Raw genomic sequence first — 25,893 nt, forward strand, 5'->3', positions numbered from 1 at the left:
TTATTTCTAAGTGATGCTTAAAGAGGTTGAGAAGAAGCAAAGGCGCTCTGCACACAGGTGAGGTCGACAGCTGTTGGTGATGGAGACTGACGCCCTCTGGGTCATCAGTGCTCTGGAATCGGGCTGCTCATGGGTTTGAATCTCACTTCCACTTTCACTCCTTGCTAACTGTGTGACCTCAGGCAAGTCACTTCGCCTCTCTGAACCTCAGTTTCCCCATCTGTAAAAGGCAGGTGAATAAGAGTATCCACCTCCTTCTGTGTGAGTCAGTTTTGGACCGGGTTCAAATCCCAGCCCTGCAAACGATTAGCCAGGTGACCCTGGGCAGGGGGAATCACTCAACCTCTCTGCACCTGGGTTTCTTCCTGCATGAAAGTGGAGATAGTACAGAATGAAATGAGGGCGCAGCTAAGGCACCCAGCACACTCCAGGCAGGTAGGGGGCTCCGTTCACGTTATTTTCCCCTGGTTACGGATACTGTCGTTAAACAGGATTTGAAAAGTGGTCGCAGGCTGTGTGGCCCCAAAGATCCTAGGCGCTTCCGGAAGACGAGCCAACGCTCCCCGAGCCAGTCCGCAAGCGAGTGGGCCTGGGCCTCGGAGGATCCGGGGTAGGGGTGGCGCGGCGTCCAGGCCCTGGGCGCCGAGAGGTGGCGGGTCCGGCTGCCCACGCCGAGACGCGCGAGGTGAGCCGGGCGCCGGGGCGGGGCGGGGCGGGGCGGGGTGGGGCGGGGCCGCCGCATCCCCGTGACGCGCGGGCCAACCAGGCGGCGTTGCGGCCCCGGACCCGGCTCCTTGCGCCGCCGCCGCCGCCTCCGCAGCCAAAGCCAGCAGCCGGGCCGGATTACCCACCGTCCAGTGCACGCCGCCGCCCGCGCCAGCAGCCGGGCCGCATCACCCGCCGCCCGGTGCCCGCCGCCGCCCTCGCCGCCCGCATGGCGCTCCGGGGCTTCTGCAGCGCAGATGGCTCCGACCCGCTCTGGGTACGTGCGGGGGGCCTCATGGGGCCGGCGGGACGGACGGAGGGAGGGAGGGAGGCCGGCGGGGACGGAAAGCACCGGGCCCACAGCCGCCCGGGGCACCCCGCTCCCTGCTCTGCGTCCGGCCTTTGGGGCCCGGGACTCCCACGTCGCCAGCGGCCCAGCCCCTTTCGGGGGTGCAAGGCGTGGAGGAAAACTTGGGTGACTCAGTTCCTGCGGAGCAGAGCGTGGGGGGCCGCGTGCCCAGTCCTGGGGTTTTGGAGGGGAGGGTCGGGCCAGAACCTCTGGGAGGAGGCCTTCCTGTTTTGGGGTTCCCGCCTCTAATTAAAAAAAACCTTCCAGGGAAGGGACGCTAGAGATGGGGAGCGGGAAGGGGGTGTCTCTCTGCTTCTGTTTTCCCATCTTTTTTGTGGTTAGGGTCCCCCCTTTTCACGAAAAATAGTCTATGACCAATGGGGTGAGCTGGGGAGGGGTTTAGATTGTAGAAAGGGACTTTCATTGTCTCCCCGAAGTTGTCGTACAAGCCACATTACTCTTCTGTGGTTACCTAGCTTTGTCTTTTTTGTTCTTTCTGCTTAAATAGTGCGGGGGAAGTTTGGGGGAACCAGGGAAGAAGGGGGGTGTTTACCCTTGACGTGCCCCACCTGACCCTCGGCTCGAGTCACATTTGGGGTGCAGCTGAGGACGCCCAGGACCCTGGTAGCTGTGGTGCTGCCCTCCCTTCCCTGCAACACGTGGAGCTCCTCTCTGGGGATTTAATCCTGGCAAATTTTCTTCGGTAACGTGGCCTGCGGAGCCTGACAGGGTTGGAGTCCACTTTCTGTGGTTTAAGCCTCAGTCTTTTGGGCTTCAGCTTCTCCGTAATGCGATTTGCCTTTTTGTTCCAGGAACGCACTTCTGTTTCGTGCTGTCTTGATTATTGGTGAACGCAGTAGGCAAATCTGGACACGACTGTTTCTCTCCTCTTTTGTTTAGGAATTAGGAGAAACAGCCTTGCTTCTTAGGAGCTGGTGATTAGCATCCGAAAATACTTTCTTGTCCTGTTTTGGGGGCCTTTCCTTGAAGGCTGCATTTGGAATGTTGAAAAATCATCCTCCAGGGCCCCATTGGAGGGTTTGGTTTTGTTTATTTTTTAGTAGGGTATCATTATGTTTAATAACCTACCACATTTTGATATGTCTCCCATTTTAAGCCAGTTGGGGTTGGAGAGTGACCCCAGGGGTGGAAATAGAACACGGACTTCGCCTTCAGGGTCTGGGAGTGATTGGAGCCTCTTTGCAAATGAACTTTTTTTTTTTTTTTAATCAGGAAGAGGAAAACCTGTGGATCCCTTGTTACCAGGTGTAATAACAGCAAGATTATTTTTTGCAAAGATTCACATGGTGATCTGGGTTCGGGTTGCTGTGAATTCCGGAATATTCTCTTGTTTATTTTCTTCTCCTGCATTGAGGAGGGGGCAAAACAGGGTGAACATCCATGAGGTTTTGTATCAGGACATATTTTATTGATGGCAACTGGTAGTTGATGGCTAATGAGTATGTTTGGGGTGTGCTTTGTTTATCTTAAACTGATTCACGAAGTCCAGTTGTAATGTTTTTAAAAATTTTAATTAATTGTCTTCCTCCGTTAAGGACTTTTTTGCCACAGAAATTGTCAGGTGGCTGGGTTTCGCTTGGGTGTAATTGTAGCTGATTTCTGCCCCTGGTAGGTACCCCATCTGGTGTTTGACCTTGCATATTTCTGCTGTCTGGATTCCAAGACTTGCTGGAGGTGCCCTGGAACCAGAATTTGAGAGGAGGCAGCTGGGGCGTGAGTGGGAAAATTAAAATATAATTAACTGAAAGGTAGAAAGTAGGTAGTTGTTGCGTTTTTCTTTTTCAGGACATCGTCTCACTCTGTCACCCAGGCTGGAGTGCAGTGGTGTGATCTCAGCTCACTGCAATCTCTGCCTCCCCTGCTCAAGTGATCCTCCTAACTCAGCCTCCCAAGTACCTGGGACTATAGGCATGTGCCACCACACCCAGCTAATTTTGTAATTTTTGTAGAGACAGGGTCGCACTATATTGCCCAGGCTGGTCTCATACTCCTGGGCTCAAGCGATCCTCCTGCCTCAGCCTCCAAAAGTGTTGAGATTATAGGCATGAGCCACTGTGCCCGGCTGTTTTTGTGTTTTTCAAGGCAGCGTGTTCAAGGCCAGGAGCGACTGGCCTCCCAGGCAGTCAGATCACTGTGTGACCTTGAGCAAGCCACTTTCCCTCTGTGTGCCTCACTTTCTTCATCTATAAAATGGGACAGGAGCCAAAAATATGGCAGCCTTCTAGGGTTGTTGTGAAGAGTCAATGAGTTAATCTTGTAAGTGGCTCAGCTTGTGCCCTGCACAGAGATAAGCAATGGCTAGTGTTAAATATTATTTTTTCCAAAGATGAAGTTGTGTGTTTCAAGCTCCTTGTTCTTCCTTTGGATTCCCCATTTCTTCAGCTCGTGGAGATGGGATTGGGCTATGGAAAGGCAGTGAGGCACTCGTGCCCGACTCCTGTTGTGACCAAGGTCATGTGCTTAGAAGTCAAGGTTAGTGGGCCTCGTGTGACTCTGTCAGCGCTTTGTTCCTGGGCCACTGTCTGCCTCTGAGCCACAGGAAATGTCCAGAAAACTCAGAAGATGGAAATGGCCCATGATAAGGGTTCTGTTGACCATTACTCAGACAGATGTTCTGGGAAGAAAAAAGGAGAACTTTGCTATCAAAATGGAAAATAGGGCCTGAGGACAGGGCACAGCGGCACTTGACTTTCTTTTCTCACGGGGGTGGGTCTCTGGAGATGGGGGTGGGACTGGTAGGAGGGGCTGCTTTGTGGTTGAGGTTGGAATGATGGTTGGAAATATGGGCCTGGGCTTTTTCGTGAGTTCATTTAAAAAAAAAAAAAAAAAAAACAAAAAGCAGGCTGGGCGCAGTGGCTCACACCTGTAATCCCAGCACTTTGGGAGGCTGAAGCGGGAGGATCACTTGAGGTCAGGAGCTCAAGACCAGCCTGGGCGACATGGATTGACCCCGTCTCTACTAATAATACTAAATTTACAAAAAAAAAAAAAAAAGCCAGGCATGGTGGTGTGGCACCTGTGGTCGCAGCTACCAGGGAGACTGAGGCAGGAGAATCAGTTGAAGGCTGTGGGGGTGGAGGTTGCAATGAGCTGAGATCACTGTCACTGCACTCCAGTCTGGGCCACAGACTGAGACCCTGTCTCATAAAAAAGGGCCAGGTGTAGTGGCTCATGCCTGTAATCCCAGCACTTTGTGAGGCCAAGGCAGGCAGATCACCTGAGGTCAGGGGTTTGAGACCAGCCTAACCAACATGGCGAGACCCCCATCTCTACTAAATATTAGCTGGGCATAGTGACTCATGCCTGTGATTCCAGCTATTTGGGAGGCTGAGGCAGGAGAATTGCTTGAACCTGGGGAGAGATTGCAGCGCGGTGAGATCGCTCCAGCCTGGGCGACAGAGAAACTGTCTCAAAAGAAAAAAGATTGTGTTTCAGGCCCCGTGTAGAAAAATTGGAAATTATGGAAAAGCAGAGAAAATAACTTGGTGTTAAGCAGTATCGTGTGGTGGCTCAGAGCAAATTCGGCTCTGCTGCTGAGGCAGTTTACTTCTCTCTGTGCCTCAGTTTCCCTATGTGGGATAACATAGTAGGTAGTGAATAGCGGTGACTTGAGGAATAAGTGAGTGAATCCTTAGCGAGGACTTAAAATGTTGCTGCTTGGCAACAGTGCTCAGTAAAGATCAGTGGTCGTCACCACTTGGAATTCTCCAGTTAATTTTTGCTGTTGCACCGACTGCCACTGGAGAAGACCAGAAGGAGGCTGCAGGTGTGTGTCACCCTCGATGGAGTGAGCTGGTCCCAGGGTTGATGTGCACGTCTGAGATACTCTGTGGCATCCACCAACTCAGTAAACCCCTGAATATCTGACTTAGCTGCCAAGAAGAGTATCTTAGAAGCTATTAGAAATTCCTCTTGGGGCTAGGTCTGGCCTTGGAGTCAGTCTGATCCCTGCTTTAATTCCTCCCCTTGGCTCAACAACAGTCTATGAAGAGCCAATTTTTCCCCCTCCTCCAAATGTGGCTTTGGTTTTCAAATCCATCCCTTAGCCTTCTCCCACTTCCTTTCCTCTGTTTTCCCCTCCCCACTGCCCCCCACCTTTTTTTTTGAGATGGTGTCTTGCTCTGTCATCCAGGCTAGAATGCAGTGGTGTGATCTCGGTTCACCACAACCTTTGCCTCCTGCGTTCACGTGATTCCCCTGCCTCAGGCTCCCGAGTAGCTGGGATTACAGGTGCCCACCACCACGCCTGGCTAATTTTTGTATTTTTTACAAAATACAAAACGAGGTTTTGCCATGTTGGCCAGGCTGGTCTCGAACTCTTGACCTCAAGTGGTCCAGCTGCCTCAGCCTCCCAAAGTGTTGGGATTATAGGCGTGAGCCACCGTGCTCAGCTTGTTTTCCCCCTTTTTGACTGCTCCTCCTTCCAGACCCTTCCTTATGGATTGTTAGAGTGGAAAGGGATGTCACATCTGAGGGGGCCATCCCCTCCACCCACCCCATTTCATGGATGTGGACACTGAGGTCCAGGATGGTGATATGACAGGGTGCAAGGTGGCAAGGTGTGAATGGCTTTGGGAGGAGATGAGGGTGACCCAGGAGAGGCCTGGGCAGGAGTGAACTCAGGGTTCCTGGTCCAAATGGATTCGTGATTCAGGCCAATCAGGGGCGGATTCAGGGTTCCTTGGCCAAATGGAGCCACCGCAGCCCCTAGGGGCCTTGCAGAAGGCGGCTACAGCCTGTCCATTTGGCCAAGACTCTCCTGAAGGGTTGTGTTCTCTTTCTCTGAGGACAAGCTCTGTTTGTGATAGCCTGGAGGAGGTGCCTTGCCTTTGGGACCTGGTGGTGGATGTGGGGGGGGGGGAACCTTTTCTGTTTGTGGACACAACTTCTAGGAACTGATCTTTCTATGTGGGTGTCTCCCACTGACCATGTTCCTAAAGAACGTGAGCTTCCTCTTGCCATCTCAGTCTCCAGCTTTGACTTCTCCTTTTCTCCTCCCATTCCCATCACATCTGTCAGCAAATCGTGTTGCCCCTTGCCTCAGACGGCCTGCTTCTCATGGCTTCCCCGGCTTCCACTCTGGCTTGAGTCACCGTTGGCCAGTTCCTTGATTTGAACAGTCACCTCAGTCCAGGCACGGTGGCTCATGCCTGTAATCCTGGCATTTTAGGAGGCCAAGGCAGACGGATCATTTGAGGCCAGGAGTTTGAGACCAGTCTGGGCAAAAACCTGTCTCAACTGAAAATACAAAAATTAGCTGAGCCTGTTGGTGGGCAGGTACCTGTAATCCCAGCTACTTGAATTGACCGAGCCTCGTGGTGGGCGCCTGTAATCCCAGCTACTTGGGAGACTGAGGCAGGAGAATCTCTTGAGCCCAGTAGGGTTGGAGGTTGCAATGAGCCGAGGTTTCACCACTGCGCTCCAGCCTGGTTGACAGTGAGACTGTCTCAAAAAAAAAAAAAAAAAAAGAAAAAAAAAGAAAAAGAAAACAGTCACCTCTTCGCTGCTGTGCCTACTCTGCCCTTGACCCCTACAGTCTAGTCTTGGCCCAGCTGTCCCTTTGCTGCTAAAACCCTGCATTATTAGTTCCCCATGTCCTTGAGGGTACAAGCCGAAGGGTTTACAGTGACCTTGAAGGCTGGGCAGCATCTGTCCCCTTCGCCTCCCTGACCTCCTCCCTGGCTGCTTTCTGTCTCACTCTCCTCCAGCCACGCTGGTGGCCAGGCCTGCCCCTGCCTCAGGCCCTTTGCACTTGCTGTTTCTCCTACCTGCAGTGTCCCTCACCTTCAAACTTTGTTCAGGTGTCACCTCAGACATCCCGTTCTTTCCCTCCACTAGCAAGTCTCTAACCCCCATCTACACCCCCAGTAGCACTTACTGCCTTCTAATACATGTAATATTTTGCTTAAGTATTGTGGCTACTCGGTAAACTCCCAGCAAAAGGTCAGCTACATAGGGGCGGGGATTTTTACCTGTGTTTGTTTATGGCTGTAATACCAGCTCCTAGAACTGTGCCTAGGGCTTAGTAAATAACAGTTGACCTTGGAACAATTCAGGGGTTAGGGGTGCTGATGCCCCATGTAGTTGAAAATTTAGGATGCAGCGCAGTGGCTCACACCTGTAATCTCAGCACTTTGGGATGCTGGGGCAGGAGGATCACCTGAGGTCAGGAGTTGGAGACCAGTCTGGCCAACATGGTGAAAGCCTGTCTACAAAAGTTAGCCAGGTGTGGTGGCAGGTGCCTATAATCCCAGCTACTTGGGAAGCTGAGGCATGAGAATTGCTTGAACCTGGGTGGCGGACTTTGCGGTGAGCTGAGATCGTGCCACTGCACTCTAGCCTGGGTGACAGAGCAAGACTCTATCTCAAAAAAAAAAAAAAAAAAAAAAAAAAGGAAAGAAAATTCAGGTATAACTTTCAACTGCCTAAAAATTTAACTGCTAACAGCCTACTGTTGACCGGAACCAAGAACATACACAGTTGATAACACAGATTTTGTTGTTGTTTTTTGGTAGAGATGGGGATCTTGCTATGTTGTCCAGGCTGGTCTCAAACTCCTGGCCTCAAGCTACCCTCCTGCCTTGGCCTCCTAAAGTGCTGGGATTATAGGCGTGAGCCACTGCACCTGGCCTAACTCATATCTTGTATATATATTGTATACTGTATTCTTACAGTGAAGCAAGGCAGAGAAAAGAAAATGTTAAACTCATAAGAGATTTTTACTGTTAAGTGGAAGTAGATCATCATAAAGGTCTTCATCTTCATTGTCTTCACGCTGAGGAGGCTAAGGAGGAGGAGGAGGAAAGGGAGGGGTTGGTCTTGCTGTCTCAGGGATGGCAGAGGCAGAAGCATAATCTGAGTGTAAGTGGACATGTGCAGTTTAAATGTGTCTTGTTCAAGGGTCAGCTGTGTTTGTTGAATGAATGACATGAAGCACTGCAATGGCTTTTGGGCAGTGTCGAAACTTCTTCGTAAGGATTTTAAGGATGAAATCACTTAACTGTCTGAAGTGGATACTCAGATAAACAGAGTCCTCCAGCTTTCTCATCAGATGGCTTTTTAAAAAATTATTTTATTGTATTTTTTTTTTTTTTTTTAGACAAGGTCTTGCTCTGACACCCAGGCTGGAGTGCAGTGGCACGATCTTAGCTCACTGCAGCCTCAACCTCCTGGGCTCAAGCAGTTCTCCCACTTCAGCTCCCCAGGTAACTGGGACTACAGGCACACACCACCATGCCCAGCTAATTTTTGTATTTTTTGTAGAGATAGGGTTTCGCCATGTTGCCCAGGTTGGTTGTGAACTCCTGAACTCAGGCTATCCGCCTGCCTTGGCCTCCCAAAGTGCTGGGATTATAGGTGTGAGCCACTGTGCTTGGCGAAACACCTATTTCATCTTGCAAAGATCAGAACAGGGTTTTGTCCACCCCTCTTTTCCCAGGACTCAGTGTCTCACACACAGTGGGGGCTCAGTCAACATTAGAATTTGAGTGTTTGAGGTATGAGTTCCAACCTAGGGGTTAGATAACAGCTCACCACTGTGCTGGTTTGGCTTGATTTTAATTATAGGAATGACTGTGATTTCCAGTTTTATTTACTTATTTATTTGAGACGGAGTCTTGCTCTGTTGCCAGGCTGGAGTGCAGTGGCGTGATCTCGGCTCACTGCAGCCTCCACCTCCTGAGTTCAAGCAATTCTCCTGCCTCAGCCTCCCCAGTAGCTGGGGCTACAGGGGCCCGCCACCATACCCAGCTAATTTTTGTGTTTTTGGTAGAGATGGGGTTTCGACCGTGTTGGCCAGCATGGCCTCGATCTCTTGACCTCGTGATCCGCCTGCCTTGGCCTCCCAAAGTGCTGGGATTACAGGCATGAACCACTGTGCCCGCCCTCCAATATTTATTGATTGTCAGGTTTCATAGAAACATCTGGATTTCTGGCTTCCCTTGAAAAATCAAGTTCTGCTAGCCCCAGGCCCACATTTATACATCGTAGTGGTCTGCTGAGGCTGTCCATTTCTGAGTTGCTCCAGTTTGCTGCAGTCCCCACCCCTCCCTTTTGTTGCTTTAATTTTTAAAGCCAAATGTTTGTTGCCTTTATTTTATTTTATTTTATTTTTTTTGAGATGAAGTCTTGCTCTGTGACCCAGGCTGGAGTGCAGTGGTGGGATCTCAGCTCACTGCAACCTCTGCCTCCCAGGTTCCAGTGATTCTCCTGCCTCAGCCTCCCGAGTAGCTGGGATTACAGGCCCGCACCACCACACTTGGCTTGTTTTTGTATTTTTTAGTAGAGATGGGGTTTCACCATATTGGCCAGGCTGGTCTCGACTTCCTGACTTCAAGTGAGCCACCCGCCTCAGCCTCCCAAAGTGCTGGGATTACAGGCATGAGCCACCATCCCTGGCCTGTTGCCTTTTTAAAATTGTGCTTCTTCACACGTGGTCTGCTTCTCTCATTGATGAAACTCACTTAGCACCTGTTGGTATCTGAGTTGGCATCTCCTGCTTTGCAGGCCAACCTTGAAGTAAACATCGAATTGGTATGTTGGTTTCAGGTTTTCACGGCAAAGTAAGGCCTAGCTTTGATGATCAGATCTTAATGGTCAGTACAACTCCAGCTCGTGAAAACTTGCCCAAACATTTTGCCAAAATTAATTATTGGCCAGACATCCTGAGGCAGGCTTCCCCAAGCTTAGCAAGAAAACTGGGATAGGGTGGCATCCCTGTGGGTGGAGGAGTGGTGCTGTGTACCTTCATTTACCTCTTTGAGGCTGAGTGGTTGAACGGGGCCTTTGAGGAAGCTGTGTTTTGGGGGTGGGGACATGGAGCACAGTTGCTCAGTGTCGGCCCCGTTGACATGTAGGCCACATCATTCTTTGTGGCCTGGTTGCCGTTCTGTGCAGCGTAGTCTTAGCCCCAAACCTCGCCTCTACCCCCTAGTAGATGCTGGTAGCACCTCCCCTTGTTGTGACAACTGAAAATGTCTCTAGATGTCTCCAGATGTCCCCTGGGGTGTGAAATCACCCAGCTGCTGGTGTGGAGGAATATGGGGGAGAAATGTGGAGCAAGACCTTCCTCCTCATCCTGCCTTTCCCTAAGAGGTTGTGGGCTGTTGAAATTCTAGTGTAATTGGCTTACCGGGGTTGCCTTGGAGAAGCTTAATGAGACGTTAAGGAGGTTAAACTCCAATTAGCTAGAGAAGAAACTTGCAGCAGTTTCTTTTTTACTGAGGGGTGTGCCTTTTTACCTTTTTCCATTTTTCCAGTTGGAGCTGTGACAGTTCGTTCTCCCCTGGGAAAACGAAAATGGCTTTCTTTTTCTTTTTCTCTTTTCTTCTGAGACAAGGTCTCCCTCTGTCACCCAGGCTGGAGCGCGGTGGCACAATCACAGCTCAGTGCAGCCTCGACCTCCTGGACTGAAGCGATCTTCCCACCTCAGCCTCCCAAATAGCTGGGACCAGAGGTGCACACCACCATGCCCGGCTAAATTTTTGTATTTTTTGTAGAGTCAGGGTCTTGCCATGTTGCCCAGGCTTGTCTCAAACTCCTGGGCTCAAGCTATCCTCCTGCTGCGGCCTCCCAGAGTGTTGGGATTTACAGGTGTGAGCCATCATGCCCAGCCGAAAATGGCTTTCTTGAGAGATCAGCTTTGAAGCTCCTTTATTTTAAAGTGCCCCAGGAGAAGTGGACGATTACCAAGTTGAGGTTCCCCTTAAGTGTCCCCTTGGTTTAACTGTGGGATTCATCTCCTGGGGAAGTTGCCAAGTTCTGGAAAGTGGGTGTTAATGACCAGGGAGGGCGGCTCTAGGCTTTGCATCCTGTAACCCTCAGGTAGTAATTGAGATATTTATGGAGGTTTTCTCTTCCTCTCTGAGTTTTCTGTGTGAGAAACCTCAGTCTAGGGAGGGAGGCTCTAGGCTAGCATCCTGTAACCCTCAAGTAGTAATCGAGATTTTTATGGAGGTTTTATCTTCCTCTCTGTGAATTTTCTCTCTGAGGAACCTCAGTCTACCTTTTATTGGCCTCCTAGGTAATACTTTCTTGGAGAATATGTATGATGTCTAAGTCTTCCCAGTACGAGAAATTTGTATGGTGATTGATAGATTGATTTGATGGGGTCTTGCTCTGTCACCCTGGCTGGTTGCACCACTGCACTGCAGTCTCGACCTCCCAGGCCCAGGCAACCCTCCCAACTCACCCTCCCGAGCAGCTGGGACTACAGGCATGCACCACCACACCCGGCTAATTTTCATATTTTTTTGTAGAGATGGAGTTCCACTATGTTGCCCAGTTTGGTCTTGAACTCCTGAGCTCAAGCAGTCCTCCTGAGCTCATGCGGCCTCCGAGAATGCTGGGATTACAGTTGTGAGCCACCAAGCCCGGTCTCATGTGGTATTTTATAGCCCTGGGTTCATTGTCTTGTTCTTCTCACACTGTTTTTCATTCATTCATTTATTCAATCATTAATTGAGCATCTACTGTGTGCTGCTGCTGTAGACACTGAAGATGCAACAGTGAACAGGACAGACCAGGCCCATGTTCTTATGGGGTTTATACACTGAAGATGACCAAAATGATTTCAGATGCTGGGAAGTGCTGCAAAGGCTTGAACCGGGAAGAACTGGATGAGGTGCAAACTACTACAGAGGGATGTCCACAGAAGGCCTTTCGGAGGCGGTGGGGTTTGACCCGAGAGCTCAGTGGCAAAGCTGGCCATGCAAGGATGTGGGGGAAGGGAGTCCCAGCGTGGGAAGCGAATGTGCAAAGGCCTTGAGTAGGATCATGGTGTGGTTAAAGTATGGAAGAGTTTAACTCAAAGGAACTGCAGAGCCCATCTCATAAAAATCTTGCCTGGAGCGTTCTGCAAAATGCATAAAGCACTAACACAATGGCTTGCAGTCCTGGAAATTCCAGGGAAGGCACTTACCAGCTCGGCAAGAAGTAGAGCAATGCATGGTCCCTGGCAGAAGCATAAACCTCCTGATCTATTTATGTTTGAGTGACTCTCAGGGTTTTTGTTTGTTTGTTTGTTTTTGTTTTGTTGTTGTTCTTTTTTTTTTTTTTTTTTAAATAGATGGGGTCTCGCTATGCTGCTCAGGCTGGTCTCGAACTCCTGGACTCAAGCAGTCCACCCACCTTGGCACCTCCAAGTGCTGGGATTACAGGTGTGAGGCACTACGCCCTGCTGAATGTCAGGTCTTAAAAATTAAGTTTATATTGTTTTACGAGTCTCTTCTCTTTCTCAGAACCTTAACTGAAATGTTTGCAATCAAGACCCACTTGGGTTTCCACTCCCCAGTTGCCTTTGATTCTCCACCAAAGGCTTATTAGTAAGATGATGAGGTACTTTTTTCCTGTGGTTAAGAGGACTTTCTATAGGTTGCTAGAAAACTCTTTTAAAAAGAGATGTTGTTGAATTGATCTGGCTGGTTGCAGGAGGAAAATCTCACACTGCAACTTTGTTGATGGTGCTATTACTTTAAGGTGATATTCTAGAAGAATATAAAGGGAAAAGTGAAAGTTTTAGTATGTTCCACCCTGCCCTTTGTTCTCAGAAGTAGCCGTTGATGATGATGGTTTTGTTGATGATAGTTTCTTGGGTGTTTTTCAAGAAAAGTTTCAAGCATATGCAAATATATATGCAAGAACGTCTTCGTTTGTGTATATATGTTTAAATATTCATTTTTTCCCTCCCTAGTTGGCTATTTTAAATACTGTTTTGTATCTTGTTCTCTTCACTTAACCAGTGTTGATTTTCTTATCATTTTAAGCCCATGCAAACTGAAAGTAAAAGCCAATCAAATCACACTTCTTTTTTTTTTTTAAACAAGCCACACATTTGCTTGTTAAATGGCTGAGCCGTGTATTCACCCAGTCCAGTCTTGGTGGCTATCAGGGTCATTCCCAGTTCCTGTTTTTTTTTGCTGTGATAAGCAGTGCTGCATTGAAGGCACATGCATGCAAATATATGTAAATGATTCAGCAGAATAAATTTTCCCACAGGAAATTGCTAGGTTGACAGTATGTGCATTTTGAAATTTGATAGTTAATTGTCAGGTTACTGCAGCAGTTTATACTCCCACTATTGGGCCCACCAGCACTTATTAAACACCTGTTGTATTCCTGCCATGTCAGAAAATTTGAGCAAGCTGGAAAGTGACCAGGCCCATGTTGCTTGGCTGTGTGGGAGAGGGCTTTGCCCAGTTAAGTTAAACCTTACTTTCCAGAGGTAAGGAGATCAAAACAGGAGCATGCTTTGGTTTTGTTCAGTTTTTTAAAAGATGTGCTTAAATTTTAAACATTTTTGGACTTATTTTAAAAATTGCTTTTAAATCAATAATTTAACAATGTGTAAAAATATTACTGATAATCTCACCATGCTAATGTCACTCTCTTACACCTAATTTAATTGCAGAGTTTTCTGATCACAAAAGTGACATGTATTCCATATGACAGAACAAACAATATAAAGATACTTAAATAAAGCCTGACCATAGTACTGGTATTAGTTTGTTCATGCTGCTAAGAACAAATACCTGAGATTGGGCAGTTTATAAAGGAAAGAGGTTTAATTGACTCACAGTTCTGCATGGCTGGGGAGGCCTCAGGAAACTTAACAACATGGGTGGAAAGGAAAGCGAATATGTCCTTCACATGGTGGCAGGAGACAGAAGTGCAGAGTGAAAAGGAGAAAAGCCCGGTATAAAACCATCAGATCTTTTGAGTGCTCACTACAAGGAGAACAACATGGGGGCAGTGCCCACGTGATCTAATCACCTCCCATGAGGTCCCTCCCCCAACATGTGGGGATTACAATTGAGATTACAATTCAAGATGAGATTTGTGTGGGGACACAGAGCCATACCATATCATTCTGCCCCGACCCCTCCCAAATCTCATCTTTCTCATGTTTCAAAACACAATTATGCCTTCCCAACAGTTCCCCAAAGTCTTAACTCATTTCAGCATTAACCCGAAAGTCTACGTCCAGAATCTGATCTGAGACAACATCTAGTCTCTTCCACCTATGAGCCTGTAAAATGAAAAGAAGTTAGTTACTTCCTAGATACAACGGGGGTGCAGGCATTGGGTAAATACACCCATATGAATGGGAGAAATTGGCCAAAACGAAGGGGCTGCAGGCCCCATGCAAGTCTGGAATCCGACAGGGCAGTCATCAAACTTTAAAGTTCCGTAATTATCTCCTTTGACTCCATATCTCACATCCAGGTCACACTGATGCAAGAGGTGGGTTTCCACGGCCTTGGCCAGCTCTGCCCCTGTGGCTTTGCAAGGTATAGCCCCCTGCCTGGCTGCTTTTAAAGGTTGGCATTGAGTGTCTGCATCCTTTCCGGGCACACGGTGTAGCTGTAGGTGGATCTACCATGCTGGGTTCTGGATGGTGACCCTCTTCTCACAGCTCCACTAGGCAGTACCCCAGTGGGAACTCTGTGTGGGGGCTGTGACCCCACATTTCCCTTCTTTACTGCATTAGCAGAAGTTCTCCATAAGGGTTCCACCCCTGCAGCAAACTTCTGGCTGGACATCCAGGTGTTTGCATCCATCCTCTGAAATCTAGGTGGAGGTTTCCAAACCTCACATCTTAACTTCTCTGCACCCACAGGCTCAATACCACATGGAAGCGGCCAAGGCTTGGGGTTTGCACCCTCTGAAGGCACAACCTGAGCTACACCTTGGCCCCTTAACCATGGCTGGAGTGGCTGGGCACCAAGTCCTAAGGCTGCACACATGGTGGGGGGGGCCTGGGTCCAGCCCAGGAAACCATTTTTCCCTCCTAGGCCTGTGATGGGAGGGACTACTGTGAAGGTTTCTGATATGCCCTGGAGACATTTTCCCCGTTGTTTTGGAATTGGGCTCCTTGTTACTTTTGCAAATTTCTGCAGCTTAATTTTCTCTTCAGAAAATGAGTTTTTCTTTTCACATTGTCAGACTGCGAATTTCCAATTTTTTTTTTTTTTTTTGAGATGGAGTCTCGCTGTGTTGTCCAGGCTGGAGTGCAATGGCTTGGTCTCGGCTCTTTGCAACCTCTGCCTCCTGGGTTCAAGCAATTCTCCTGCCACAGCCTCCAGAGTAGCTGGGATTACAGGCACCCTCCATCATGCCTGGCTAAGTTTTGTATTTTTGTAGAGACGGGATTTGACCATGTTGGCTAGACTGGTCTCGACTTCCTGACCTCAAGTGATCTGCCCGCCTCAGCCTCCGAAAGTGCTGGGGTTACAGGCATGAGCCACTGTGCCCAGCCAGTTTCCACACTTTTATGCTCTGCTTCCTCTTGAATGCTTTGCTGGTTAGTAATTTCTTCCACTGGATGCCCTAAATCATCTCTTTCAAGTTCAAAGTTCCACAGATCTCTAGGGCAGGGTCAAAATGCTGCCAGTCTCTTTGCTAAAGCATAGCAAGGGTCAGGAGAACAGCATGGGGGAGCTGTCCCCGTGATCTGATCACCTCCCATGATGTCCCTTCCCTTAATATGAGGGCATTCCAATTGGGATTACAATTCAAGATGGGATTTAGGTGGGGATACATATCAGTAATCTCTCAGGCTAACCAATAACCAATGTATTCTTGTATTTTCTCTTTGAAATCATATAAATATTTATAAATTTAAATAACTTATTTAGATCAAAATGGATTATGTTGTAATCATTACTCTGCTAGTTTTTTTTTTTTAATTTTTAAATTTATTTTTTGTAGAGACAGGATCTCCCTATGTTACCCAGGCTGGTTTTGAACCCCTGGCCTGAATCGATCCTCCGGCCTTGGCCTCCCAAAGTGCTGGGATCAAAGTGTGTTAATTTGATAGCTAAAAACTATTTTCATCTGCGTTTCAATTACAGTTAGAAGCTATGCATCCTGCAACATATTTTCCAGCAATTTGTGTATTTTCAGTGTGTCTTTCTGTGTCCTTTTTGGGTATGCCAGGACTAGTTTGTCCTTTTCTTGTTAGTTTGTAGGGGCTCTTGTTATTGTGGGACCTTTCCTCTTTGTGCAACATGTGTGTTTTATAAATATTTTGTTATAGGCCATTTTTTTCCTATTGGCATGTTAACATTTGAGTCTTGTTCTTACTAGTATGTAGTTTTGCAAAGTTACATTTGTAGTTTGCATAGTATTTTGTCTCCTATGTTTTTATTTACTCTAATAAGAATTTTCCCATATACCCACATAACGTTTTTAATTAAATCTATAATGTCCAATCAATAGTTCCCTGTGTTGGAGGGATATACTTACATAATTATTATCTCTGGTTTGACATTTGGGTTGCTGTGTTTTCTTGCTCCCTTTTTTTATTATTTTTGAGATGGAGTCTCGCTCTGTCGCCCAGGCTGGAGTGCAGTGGTGTGACCTCTGCTCACTGCAGGCTCCTCCTCCCGGGTTCACGCCATTCTCCTGCCTCAGCCTCCCAAGTAGCTGGGACTACAGGTGCCCACCACCATGCCCAGCTAATTTTTTTGTGTTTTTAGTAGAGATGGGGTTTCACCATGTTAGCCAGGATGGTCTCGATTTCCTGACCTCGTGATCTGCCCACCTCGGCCTCCCAAAGTGCTGGGATTACAGGGATGAGCCACCACACCCAGCCACTTGCTCCCTTTTTTATTTTTTTGAGATAGCATCTCATACCATCACCCAGGCTGGAGTGCATTGCACAGTCCTGGCTCCCTGTGACCTCTGCTCCTGGGTTCAGGTGATTCTCCTGCCTCAGCCACTGGAGTAGCTGGGATTACACATGTGTACTGTGATGCCTGGTTAATTTTTGTATTTTCAGTAGAGATGGGGTTTCACCCTGTTGGCCAGGCTGGTCTCCAACTCCTGATCTCAGGTGATCTGTCCGCCTCCTTGGCCTCCCAAAGTGCTGGGATCGCAGGCGAGAGCCACCACGCCTGGTCTTTTTAATTTTTCTCTTAAAGAAAACACTTTCCTGAATACCCCACGGGTAGAGTGCGTATTGGCTTATTTCCTTAGAGGATGATCTCAGGAGTGGAATGAATCACATGTGAAATGGCTTCACTCTAGCCATTGTCTTATTTTCTAAAAGTGGGCTGGCCCAGCTCACCATTCTAGCAGGGTCTAAGGTTACTCTCTGCTGTGGTTATTATTCAGAGTGGACAGTGGTGCATGTTAATGTCAGGCACAGCCGGGCGCAGTGGCTCATGGCTGTAATACCAGCACTTTGGAAGGCCGAGGTGGGCAGATCAGGAGGTCAGGAGTTGGAGACCAGCATGACCAACATGGTGAAACCCCGTCTCTACTAAAAATACAAAAATTAGCTGGGCGTGGTGGCAGGTGCCTGTAATCCCAGCTATTTGGGAGGCTGAGGAAGGAGAATTGCTTGAACCCATGAGGCGGAGGTTGCAGTGAACTGAGATTGCGCCACTGCACTCCAGACTGGGTGACAGAGAGAGACTTCATCTCAAAAAAAAAAAGAAAAAAAAAGTCAGGCTCTTCTCTGGTTCCTCCATCAGCCTGGCCTGGTAAGGCTGGAGTCCTATGGCCAGGAAGAAAGTTGGAGCTCTCTGGCCCTGGGATGGGTAACCCAGCAGTTATAATTAGGTTGGCTTATCTGCGAGCCCTTTGATAAGGCTTCACTAAGTTACTAACCTAGGATTGCATGTTAGATCAGGATCTCTCTGAGGGCTGCAATTGTAGTTGCTTCTCTCTCTCTCTCTCTCTCTTTTTTTTTTTTTTTTTTTTAGGGACAGAGACTCACTCTGTTGCTCAGGCTGGAGTGCAGTGGTATGATCATGGCTCACTGCAGCCTTGAACTCCTGGCCTCAAGCGATCTTCCTGCCTCAGCCTCCTGAGTATCGTGGATTATAGATGCTTGGTCAACATGCCCAGCTAATTTTTAATTTTTTTTAGAGATGAGGTCTTGCCCTGTCACCCAGGCTGGAGTGCAGTGGCATGAACATAGCTCACTGCAGCCTTAAACTTCTGTCCTCAAGCAATTCTCCTGCCTCAGCCTTCCAAAGTGCTGGGATTACAGGTGGGCCACTGTGCCTGGCCTGCAGCGGTTTAATAGAGCTCTTTCATCTTTAACGTTGATTCCCCGCCCCCTGAGATCTGTGGAGTGAGCCGTTTGATGCTTGGTACTTGGGACAAAGCTGGCCTATGTCCAGTTCTCTGTGTACTTGGTAGGGGAGTGTTTGGAGAAAAGGCTCACCTCTGGGTCACACCCTTTACATTCTCCAGAGGGCCGTGGGGATGGAGTGGAGGAGGCTGAGGTGAAGAGAAGATGGTGTAGCTCCAAAGGAAGCCAGGGAGGTGTATGCCGGGTGAAGAGGCCAAGTTTGGGAGCCTAGGTTTGAAAATCAGTGTAGACGATTCAGGTTAATTCACCCTGTTGTTATAGAGCATCTGTCTGTAGGGTACCCAGGTCTGGGTGAGTCTCTTGGACAGGATGGATATCAGGTTTCAGCTCTGAAATTGGACTGATGTGTGGGGAGATTCATTCTGCAGTTTTATTTGTAGTTTAGGATTAAGAAAACTTGGACTGGGTACTGTTGCTGTCATCTGATTCCAGCACTTTGTGATGCTGGGGGGGGATCACTTGAGCTCAGGAGTTTGAGACCAGCCTGGGCAACAGAAAGACTCCATCCCTACAAAATAATAATAATAATAATAATTAGCTGGGCATGATGGCACATGCCTGTAGTCCCAGCTACTCAGGAGGCCGAGGTGGGAGGATTGCTTGATCCCGGGAGGTTGAGCTGCAGTGAGCTGTGATTGTACCACTGCAGTCCAGCCTGGGCAACAGCATGACACTGTCTCCAAAAAAAAAAACCAAAAAAAACACGTGTTTAACTACCTAAATCATAGCATATGTGTGAAGCCAGACTGTCACAACTCTGAGAACCGCTGACATACACATATTTCGGAAGTTCCAGGTTTTCTGTTACTATAAACATGGTAGAGATTGAATTACTTAAAGGGATTTCTTTAATCCTACTCTTTCTCCTCTGTGTCTGATGTTATAAGGGGTACAGTATAGAATGAAAACAGTGCAGAAATGAGTGAAACATGAAAATCCCTTCTAGAGATAATTTTTTTTATTATGTTTTTTGAGACAGAGTCTTGCTCCGTGGCCCAGTCTGGAGTGCAGTGGCACGATCTCGGCTCACTGCAACCTCCGTCTCCCAAGTTCAAGTGATTCTCCTGCCTCAGCCTCCCGAGTAGCTGGGATTACAGGTGTGTACCATGCACTACCATGCCCGGCTAATTTTTGTATTTTTAGTAGAGACAAGGTTTGCTGTGTTAGTCAGACTGGTCTTGAATTCCTGACCTCAGGTGATCCGCCCACCTCGGCCCCCCAAAGTGCTGGGATTACCGGTGTGAGCCACCATGCCCGGCCTCTTCTGGAGACAATCTTATTGGCAGGTTGATGTTTTTAATTTTCAGCCTCTCTTCTCCACAGATTCTAAATATATAGTAATTTTTTTTTTTTTTTTTTTTTTTTTTTGAGATGGAGTCTCGCTCAGTCTCCCAGGCTGGAGTGCGGTGGTGTGATCTCGGCTCACTGCAAGCTCCGCCTCCCGGGTTCACGCCATTCTCCTGCCTCACCCTCCCGAGTAGTTGGGACTACAGGCGCCCGCCACCACGTCTGGCCAATTTTTTTGTGTGTTTTCAGTAGAGACGGGGTTTCACTGTGTTAACCAGGATGGTCTCGATCTCCTGACCTCGTGATCCGCCCGCCTCGGCCTCCCAAAGTGCTGGGATTACAGGCATGAGCCACCGCGCCCGGCTATAGTAATTTTTTTTTGAGACAGAGTCTCGCTCTGTTATCCAGGCTGGTGTGCAGTGACATGATCTCTGCTCACTGCAGCCTCTACCTGCCGAATAGCTAGGACTACAGGCATGCACCACTATGTCCAACTAATTTTTGTATTTTTAGTAGAGATGAGGTTTTACCATTTTGGCCAGGCTGGTCTCAAACTCATGACCTCAAGTGATCCACCTGCCTCAGCCTCCCAAAGTGCTAGAATTACAGGTCTGAGCCACCGTGCCCAGCCATAAATATATGGTATTTTTTTAAAAACAAGAATGGGATTCTACAAAAATGTATATATTTGAGACAGGATCTCCTCTGTTGCTCAGGCTGGAGTGCCACGGCATGATCACGGCCCACTGCAGCCATGACCTCTCAGGCTCAAGCAGTCCTCTGACCTTCGCCTCTGGAGTAGCTGGGACTACAGGTATTCACCACAATGCCCAGCTAATTTTTTTTCTTTTTTTTTTTTTCTTTTTTGCGTTGAAAACAGTCAGCCAGGTGTGGTAGCTCACACCTGTAATCTCAGTACTTTGAGAGGCTGAGGTGGGCAGATCACTTGAGGTCAGCAGTTCAAGGCCAGGCTGTCCAACATGGTGAAACTCCATATCTACTAAAAATAGAAAAATTAACTGTGGTGGCGCTTGCCTGTAATCCCAGCTACTGGGAAGGGAGGCATGAGGATTGCTTGAACCTGGGAGCAAGAGGTTGCAGTGAGCCGAGATGATGCCACTGCACTCCAGCCTGGGCAACAGAGCAAGACTCTGTCTAAAACAAGACATATAGTCTTTATTTTTTTGTTTGCATGGACTGGTACATCTTGATTATGATGCATTTTTGTTAATTGATACTTAATTGCAGATGAAATGTAACATGGATGTGAGTATTTGCTGATAATTGTTTCCTCTTTAGGCAGCTGGTCATAGTCTTTTCTTTTCTTTTTTTTTTTTTTTGAGAGAGAGTTTCTCTCTTGTTGCCCAGGCTGGAGTGCAGTGGTATGATCTCGGCTCACTGCAACCTCCTTCACCTGGGTTCAGGTAATTCTCCTGCCTCAGCCTCCCAAGTAGCTGGGATTACAGGCATGTGCCACCACGCCTGGCTAATTTTTGTCTTTTTAGTAGAGACGGGTTTTGCCATGTTGGCCAGGCTGGTCTTGAACTCCTGACCTCAGGTGATCCACCCACCTTGGGTTCCCAAAGTGCTGGGATTACAGGCATGAGCCACTGCTCCCAGCCCATAGTCTTTTCTTTAACCTCTGTGTACAGGTGGGTCCTGGTGAAATTCGAGGCAAGACTTCGGTGAGTGGGTGTCTTAGACCCTCTTAGGAGCTCTTTGCAGGAGGTAGAATCTCCGAGGGTCAGTACCCATGAATTGGTCCCATGGCCTGGCTGGTCCCATTCAGGTGACAGTCTCTGAGGGTCTGGCATAGCCCTTACCTGGGCTCCATGCAGCTGGAATCCAGCTGTGTACAGAGCATGATTCCCTGCCTTCCTTGAGCCCCAGTCTTGTTGGGGAAATGGCCAAATAAATGAACAGTCATCAGGAAGTGCTATGAAGGGGAGCTGCATGGTGCCTGGTGAGTGCAATAGCAGGGTTTCATCTGGTTGGAGAGAAAAAAAGGAGATTTCTTAAGTGGGGAAACCCATTTGATGATACAAGTTTGGCTATGTGTGGCAAAGACCCCAAGTGGCTTAAGATACAAGCTTATTTCTCTCTCATGTAAAAATCCCAGCTGGTGTGGCAGCCCTGTCCCCAAAATAATCAGGGTCCCAGGCCCCTCCCATCTTGTTGCTCTGCTGCCCTCATCTGCATGGATCAATATGGTGTATCTCCATGTCCATGTGGCAGCCAGTAGGAAAGCAGAGTAAGGGCACAACCTGGAGGTTGCCCGTGTCTCTTGTCACATCCCATTGGCTTGTACCTAGTCATGTGGTATCTCTAGCCTGCAAAGGAGGCTGGGAAATGTAGTTTCCTTTCTAAGCATTATGTACCCAGCTGAAGATGTTGTTACTCAGGGATGAGGGAGAGTTGATACTGGAGTGCAGCTAGCAGTTTCTGCTACATAGGCAAAAGCAGAAGGTAAGAATGTTCTAGGTAGTGGGAAATGCATGTGCAGAAGCACCGGCCTAATGAGGAAGGCCACTGTTGCTGGAACTCAAAGGGTAGTGGGGAGAAAAGGAACACAATGAGGCTGAGAATTGGGCCTGTAGGACTTGGATCCTGCAGGAAGGCTTGGTGGTTTCCTTTCCCTCCTCCTTGCTTAGGCATTAGTTCTAAGACAGGGATATTTACAACACAATTATTTCTTTAAAATTACATATATATATTTTGAGGTCTCCCTGTGTTGTCCAGGTTAGTTTCAAACCCCTGGGCTCAAGCCATCCTCCTGCCTCGGCCTCCCAAAGTGTTTGGATTACAGGTGTGAGCCATTATACCTGCCCTTCAACTCAATCCCTGAAGACAACTTCCTTCTCAAGTGTTGGAAAGAACCAATGACTAAATCACTTCTAGTCTTTGCTATATCCCCAACTTACTTATGTGACGTTGGTAAGAGTTTGTTTGTTTATTTAAAGGAGTGGAGAGTTTAATAGGCAAGAAGGGGCAAGAAAGAAGGGAGAAGGAAGAAGCTCCCCTGTATAGAGACAGAGGGAGGGAGGGCTCCAAAGCTGAGAGAGGGAACCCCAGCTGCCATAGATAGCAGCTAGGTATATATAGAGACTGGAAGAGGCGGTGTCTGATTTGCATAGGGCTCAGGGGATTGGTTTGACTAGGCATGTCTCTTTCATGTAGTGCATGCAAAGGCTGGCCCTCCCACCCTAGCCTTTTAATATGCAAATGCAGGGTACCATGATGTTCTGCACACTTGGGGATGCGTGGCGGCCGCCATGTTGCCAGGAACATGTGGGGAAAGGGCAAGAAGGCTGTGGGAATCGCCATGTTTGGGTGGACCAGTTTCTAATGGCTTGTATTTGCGTATCAAAGGTTGCTGGCCTGTCTCTAAGAGCCGGGGCTTTACAAGACACTTTTCTGGAGATGCTTTAAAAACCAAAAATTTCCCGAGGACCCCTTTTTCCTATTTGCCCAAAATAATTTCTTAACTCCTACAACATTACCTCCTGTGGAGATGCCACACTAACTGCTGTTAGGGGGTTTTGGGCGACGACTTCTTCTGGCTACTTCCTGGTGAAAAGGGGCGTCGAATGGGGAACAGCAGCTATGGCTCCTCCTGGGGTGGATCTGAGGGTCCTCAGAAGAATGGTGTGTCCATGTGTGGTTCAGTTTACAACACCATTTGGAGTTTGATTGCTTCAGTCTGAAGAAAGAATTTCCTTTCCTGGCCAACACACCAAAATGATACAGCTCCGATGAGTGAAGGAATACCAGGGTTCTTGGTCCTCATGCTGGTTTAGATAAAATGACACAGACACACATGGAGTGGTTTTAAGGAGTGGAGAGTTTAATAGGCAAGAAGGAAAGGAGAAGGAAGAAGGTCCCCTGCACAGAGACAGAGGAGGGAGAGCTCCAAAGCTGAGAGAGGGAACCTCCAAGAGTTTATTTTATAAATAAAATAACGTGCATTGAGATTGCTCTGTTTTGTGTGGTATGCCCAGCCCTCTCTGCACATACCTTGTTTCAGGCAAACAGTCATGCTGGGTGGGGGCTGTAATGACTTTTTATTTTAGATGGGGAAACTGCGATACAGTTAAACATGCCCAGGATCGTATCGCTAGCAAGGGGTGGACACAGTATTCAAATCCAGCAGTTTGACTCAAAGCCTGCCCTTCCCCAGCTGTTTTGCACCTCAGTCGTTTGAGTCTAGTCTTCAGGATTTTGACATCTATGTCTTACCTTGTATCTGTTAGGACTGCATTTGGCTTCAAGAAACAGCCCAACTTCAGCAGCCTGAGCAGAAAGGTATTTATTTGTTTATTTTTTACATGTCAGGAATTCCAGTACCTCTTGGAGTTGCTGGCATTGGATTAGTGACGCAGAGCCCTTAGGACTGACATCTCTGCTGTTTTCATTGTCTTTTCCTCAAGGCCCCTAAACGGCTGCTACAGCCCTAACCAATATATCTGGGTTCAAGGTAGGAAGAGGGAAAGGTCGCACCAGCCTCATGGGTTCCTTTCTATTCAGGAAAGTCAAAGCCTTCCCCAAAGGCTTCTCTGTCCACACTGCAGACTTCTGCTCATGTCTCCTTGGCTGGAACTGGATTACAGGACCATTTCTAGCTGCAAGGGAGGCGGGAAAAACTAGAATTTTGTTTTATGCTTCTCTAGGAGGAAACAGTAACAGAGAAACTTTTGAGTAAGCCAGGCACTATTGTCCAACATGTACTTATTTACTTAACTTTTTTTTTTTTTTGAGACAAGATCTGGCTGGCTCTGTTGCCCAGGCTAGAGTGTGGTGGCATGATCTCAGCTCACTGTAATCTCTACCTCCTAGGCTGAAGCCATCCTCCCACCTTAGCCTCCAGAGTAGCTGGGACTACTGCATGCACCACCACACCTGGCTAATTTTTGTATTATTTGTAGAGACGGGGTCTCACCCTGTTGCCCAGGCTGCTTTTGAACTCGTGAGCTCAAGCCATCTGCCCACCTCAGCCTCCCAAAGTGCTGAGATGACAGGCATGAGCCACCACGCTCAGCTAATGTTTTTCTTTCAATCAATTCACTTTTTAAGCCTTAACAAAGTTATCGCAAAAGGAAGTTTCGTATCACTTTAGAATGCCTTTGAAGTCACAGGTTGGTCATTTTATGTGCTTACTTAATAGCTATTAATGCAAATATAGCACTAAGAAGAAAATATATTCTTTAAATCGCCTATATCAGTGGTTCTCAACTGTGGATGATTTTGTCTCCAGGGGACATTTGGCAATGTCTGGAAACATTGTTGGCTGTCGCGATGGGGCAGGGAGTGCCTGCCTAGAGTCTAGTGGGCAGAGGCCAGGTATGTGCTAAACATCCTACAATACAGGATGGGCTCCCACAGTGAAAAATCCTCTGGATCCAAATGTCAGTAGGACTGCAGTTGAGAAACCCTGGCATGGACGCAGTCCACCTGCTGCCAGGAGTTATATACAAGCCATGTTAGGGTAATACTGCAATATGTCCATTGTGATTGTGTTTTCTCCTGGGTGACTATCAGCAACACTGTGGCCTGCTTGGTGGTTTTCAAGGTCCGTTCTCACAGTTACTATCAGATCTCCAGCAATCCTGTGATGCAGTTTAAAATGTTCGTGTCATGTGGGCTGGGCATGTTGACTCATGCTTGTAATTCTAGCACTTTGGGAGGTCAAGGCTGGAGAATGACTTGAGCCCAGGAGTTTGAAACCAGCTTGGGCAACGTAGCAAGACCCCATCTCTACAAAAATTTTTTTAAAAAATTAGCTAGGTTTGATGGTGCATGCCTGTTGTCACAGCTACTCAGGAGGCAGAGGTGGGATGATCACTTGGGCCTGGGAGGTTGAGGCTGCAGTGAGCCACGATTGCACCACTGTATTCCAGCTTGGGCAACAGAGTGAGACCCTGTCCCCCGCCCAAAAAAAAAGAATGTGCATGCAAATTCAAGATATCAAGATATGTCCCTTACAGAGACTGGTGAGGACGCGGCTCATTGACCCTAAAGCTGAAGTGGTTGAAATGATAGCCCTCTTGCCAGGCAAATCCTATGTGAGTGCTTCTAAAAGAGCACTGTGCCTTGCAGAGAGTATTCCTGGGACCTGGCAGAAATCAGGGCCTCTTGGTGACCATGTGCTTTGGAAAGGGCTGTGCTTTGGCAAGTGGGAGATTTTATTTTTCATTTTCTCCTGTCTGCCTCGGTTTGGCAAAAACAAACATGGCCTGGGCATGGGCCTTGTGGAGACAAGAAGGCAGCTGGTAGGTGGACATTATCAGCGATCAGGCTGCTGGCAGGTTTGCTTGAGCCGGCCTGGTCTGGTAGCTTGACCGTGATGCTCACCCCCCGTTAGAGTTAATTGAGCTATTACAGAGTGGGAGTGGGGAGTGGGGGGTGTGATGACTGCCTGTTTCCTTGAGTTGGT

General features: G+C 48.0%; 1 protein-coding gene across 1 annotated transcript in view; it reads left to right on the forward strand.

Moving 5' to 3' along the window:
* Positions 1-787: 787 nt before the first annotated feature.
* Positions 788-25,893, forward strand: part of ABCC1 (ATP binding cassette subfamily C member 1 (ABCC1 blood group)) — a 192,634-nt gene continuing 167,528 nt past the window's right edge. The window contains exon 1 of the mRNA XM_007986551.3: positions 788-982. Coding sequence (XP_007984742.3) covers positions 935-982 — 48 coding nt within the window. The 5' untranslated portion in view covers positions 788-934. The remainder of the gene's footprint in view (positions 983-25,893) is intronic.

This window comes from Chlorocebus sabaeus, chromosome 5 (genome assembly GCF_047675955.1).
Source record: "Chlorocebus sabaeus isolate Y175 chromosome 5, mChlSab1.0.hap1, whole genome shotgun sequence".
NCBI lineage: Eukaryota > Metazoa > Chordata > Mammalia > Primates > Cercopithecidae > Chlorocebus > Chlorocebus sabaeus.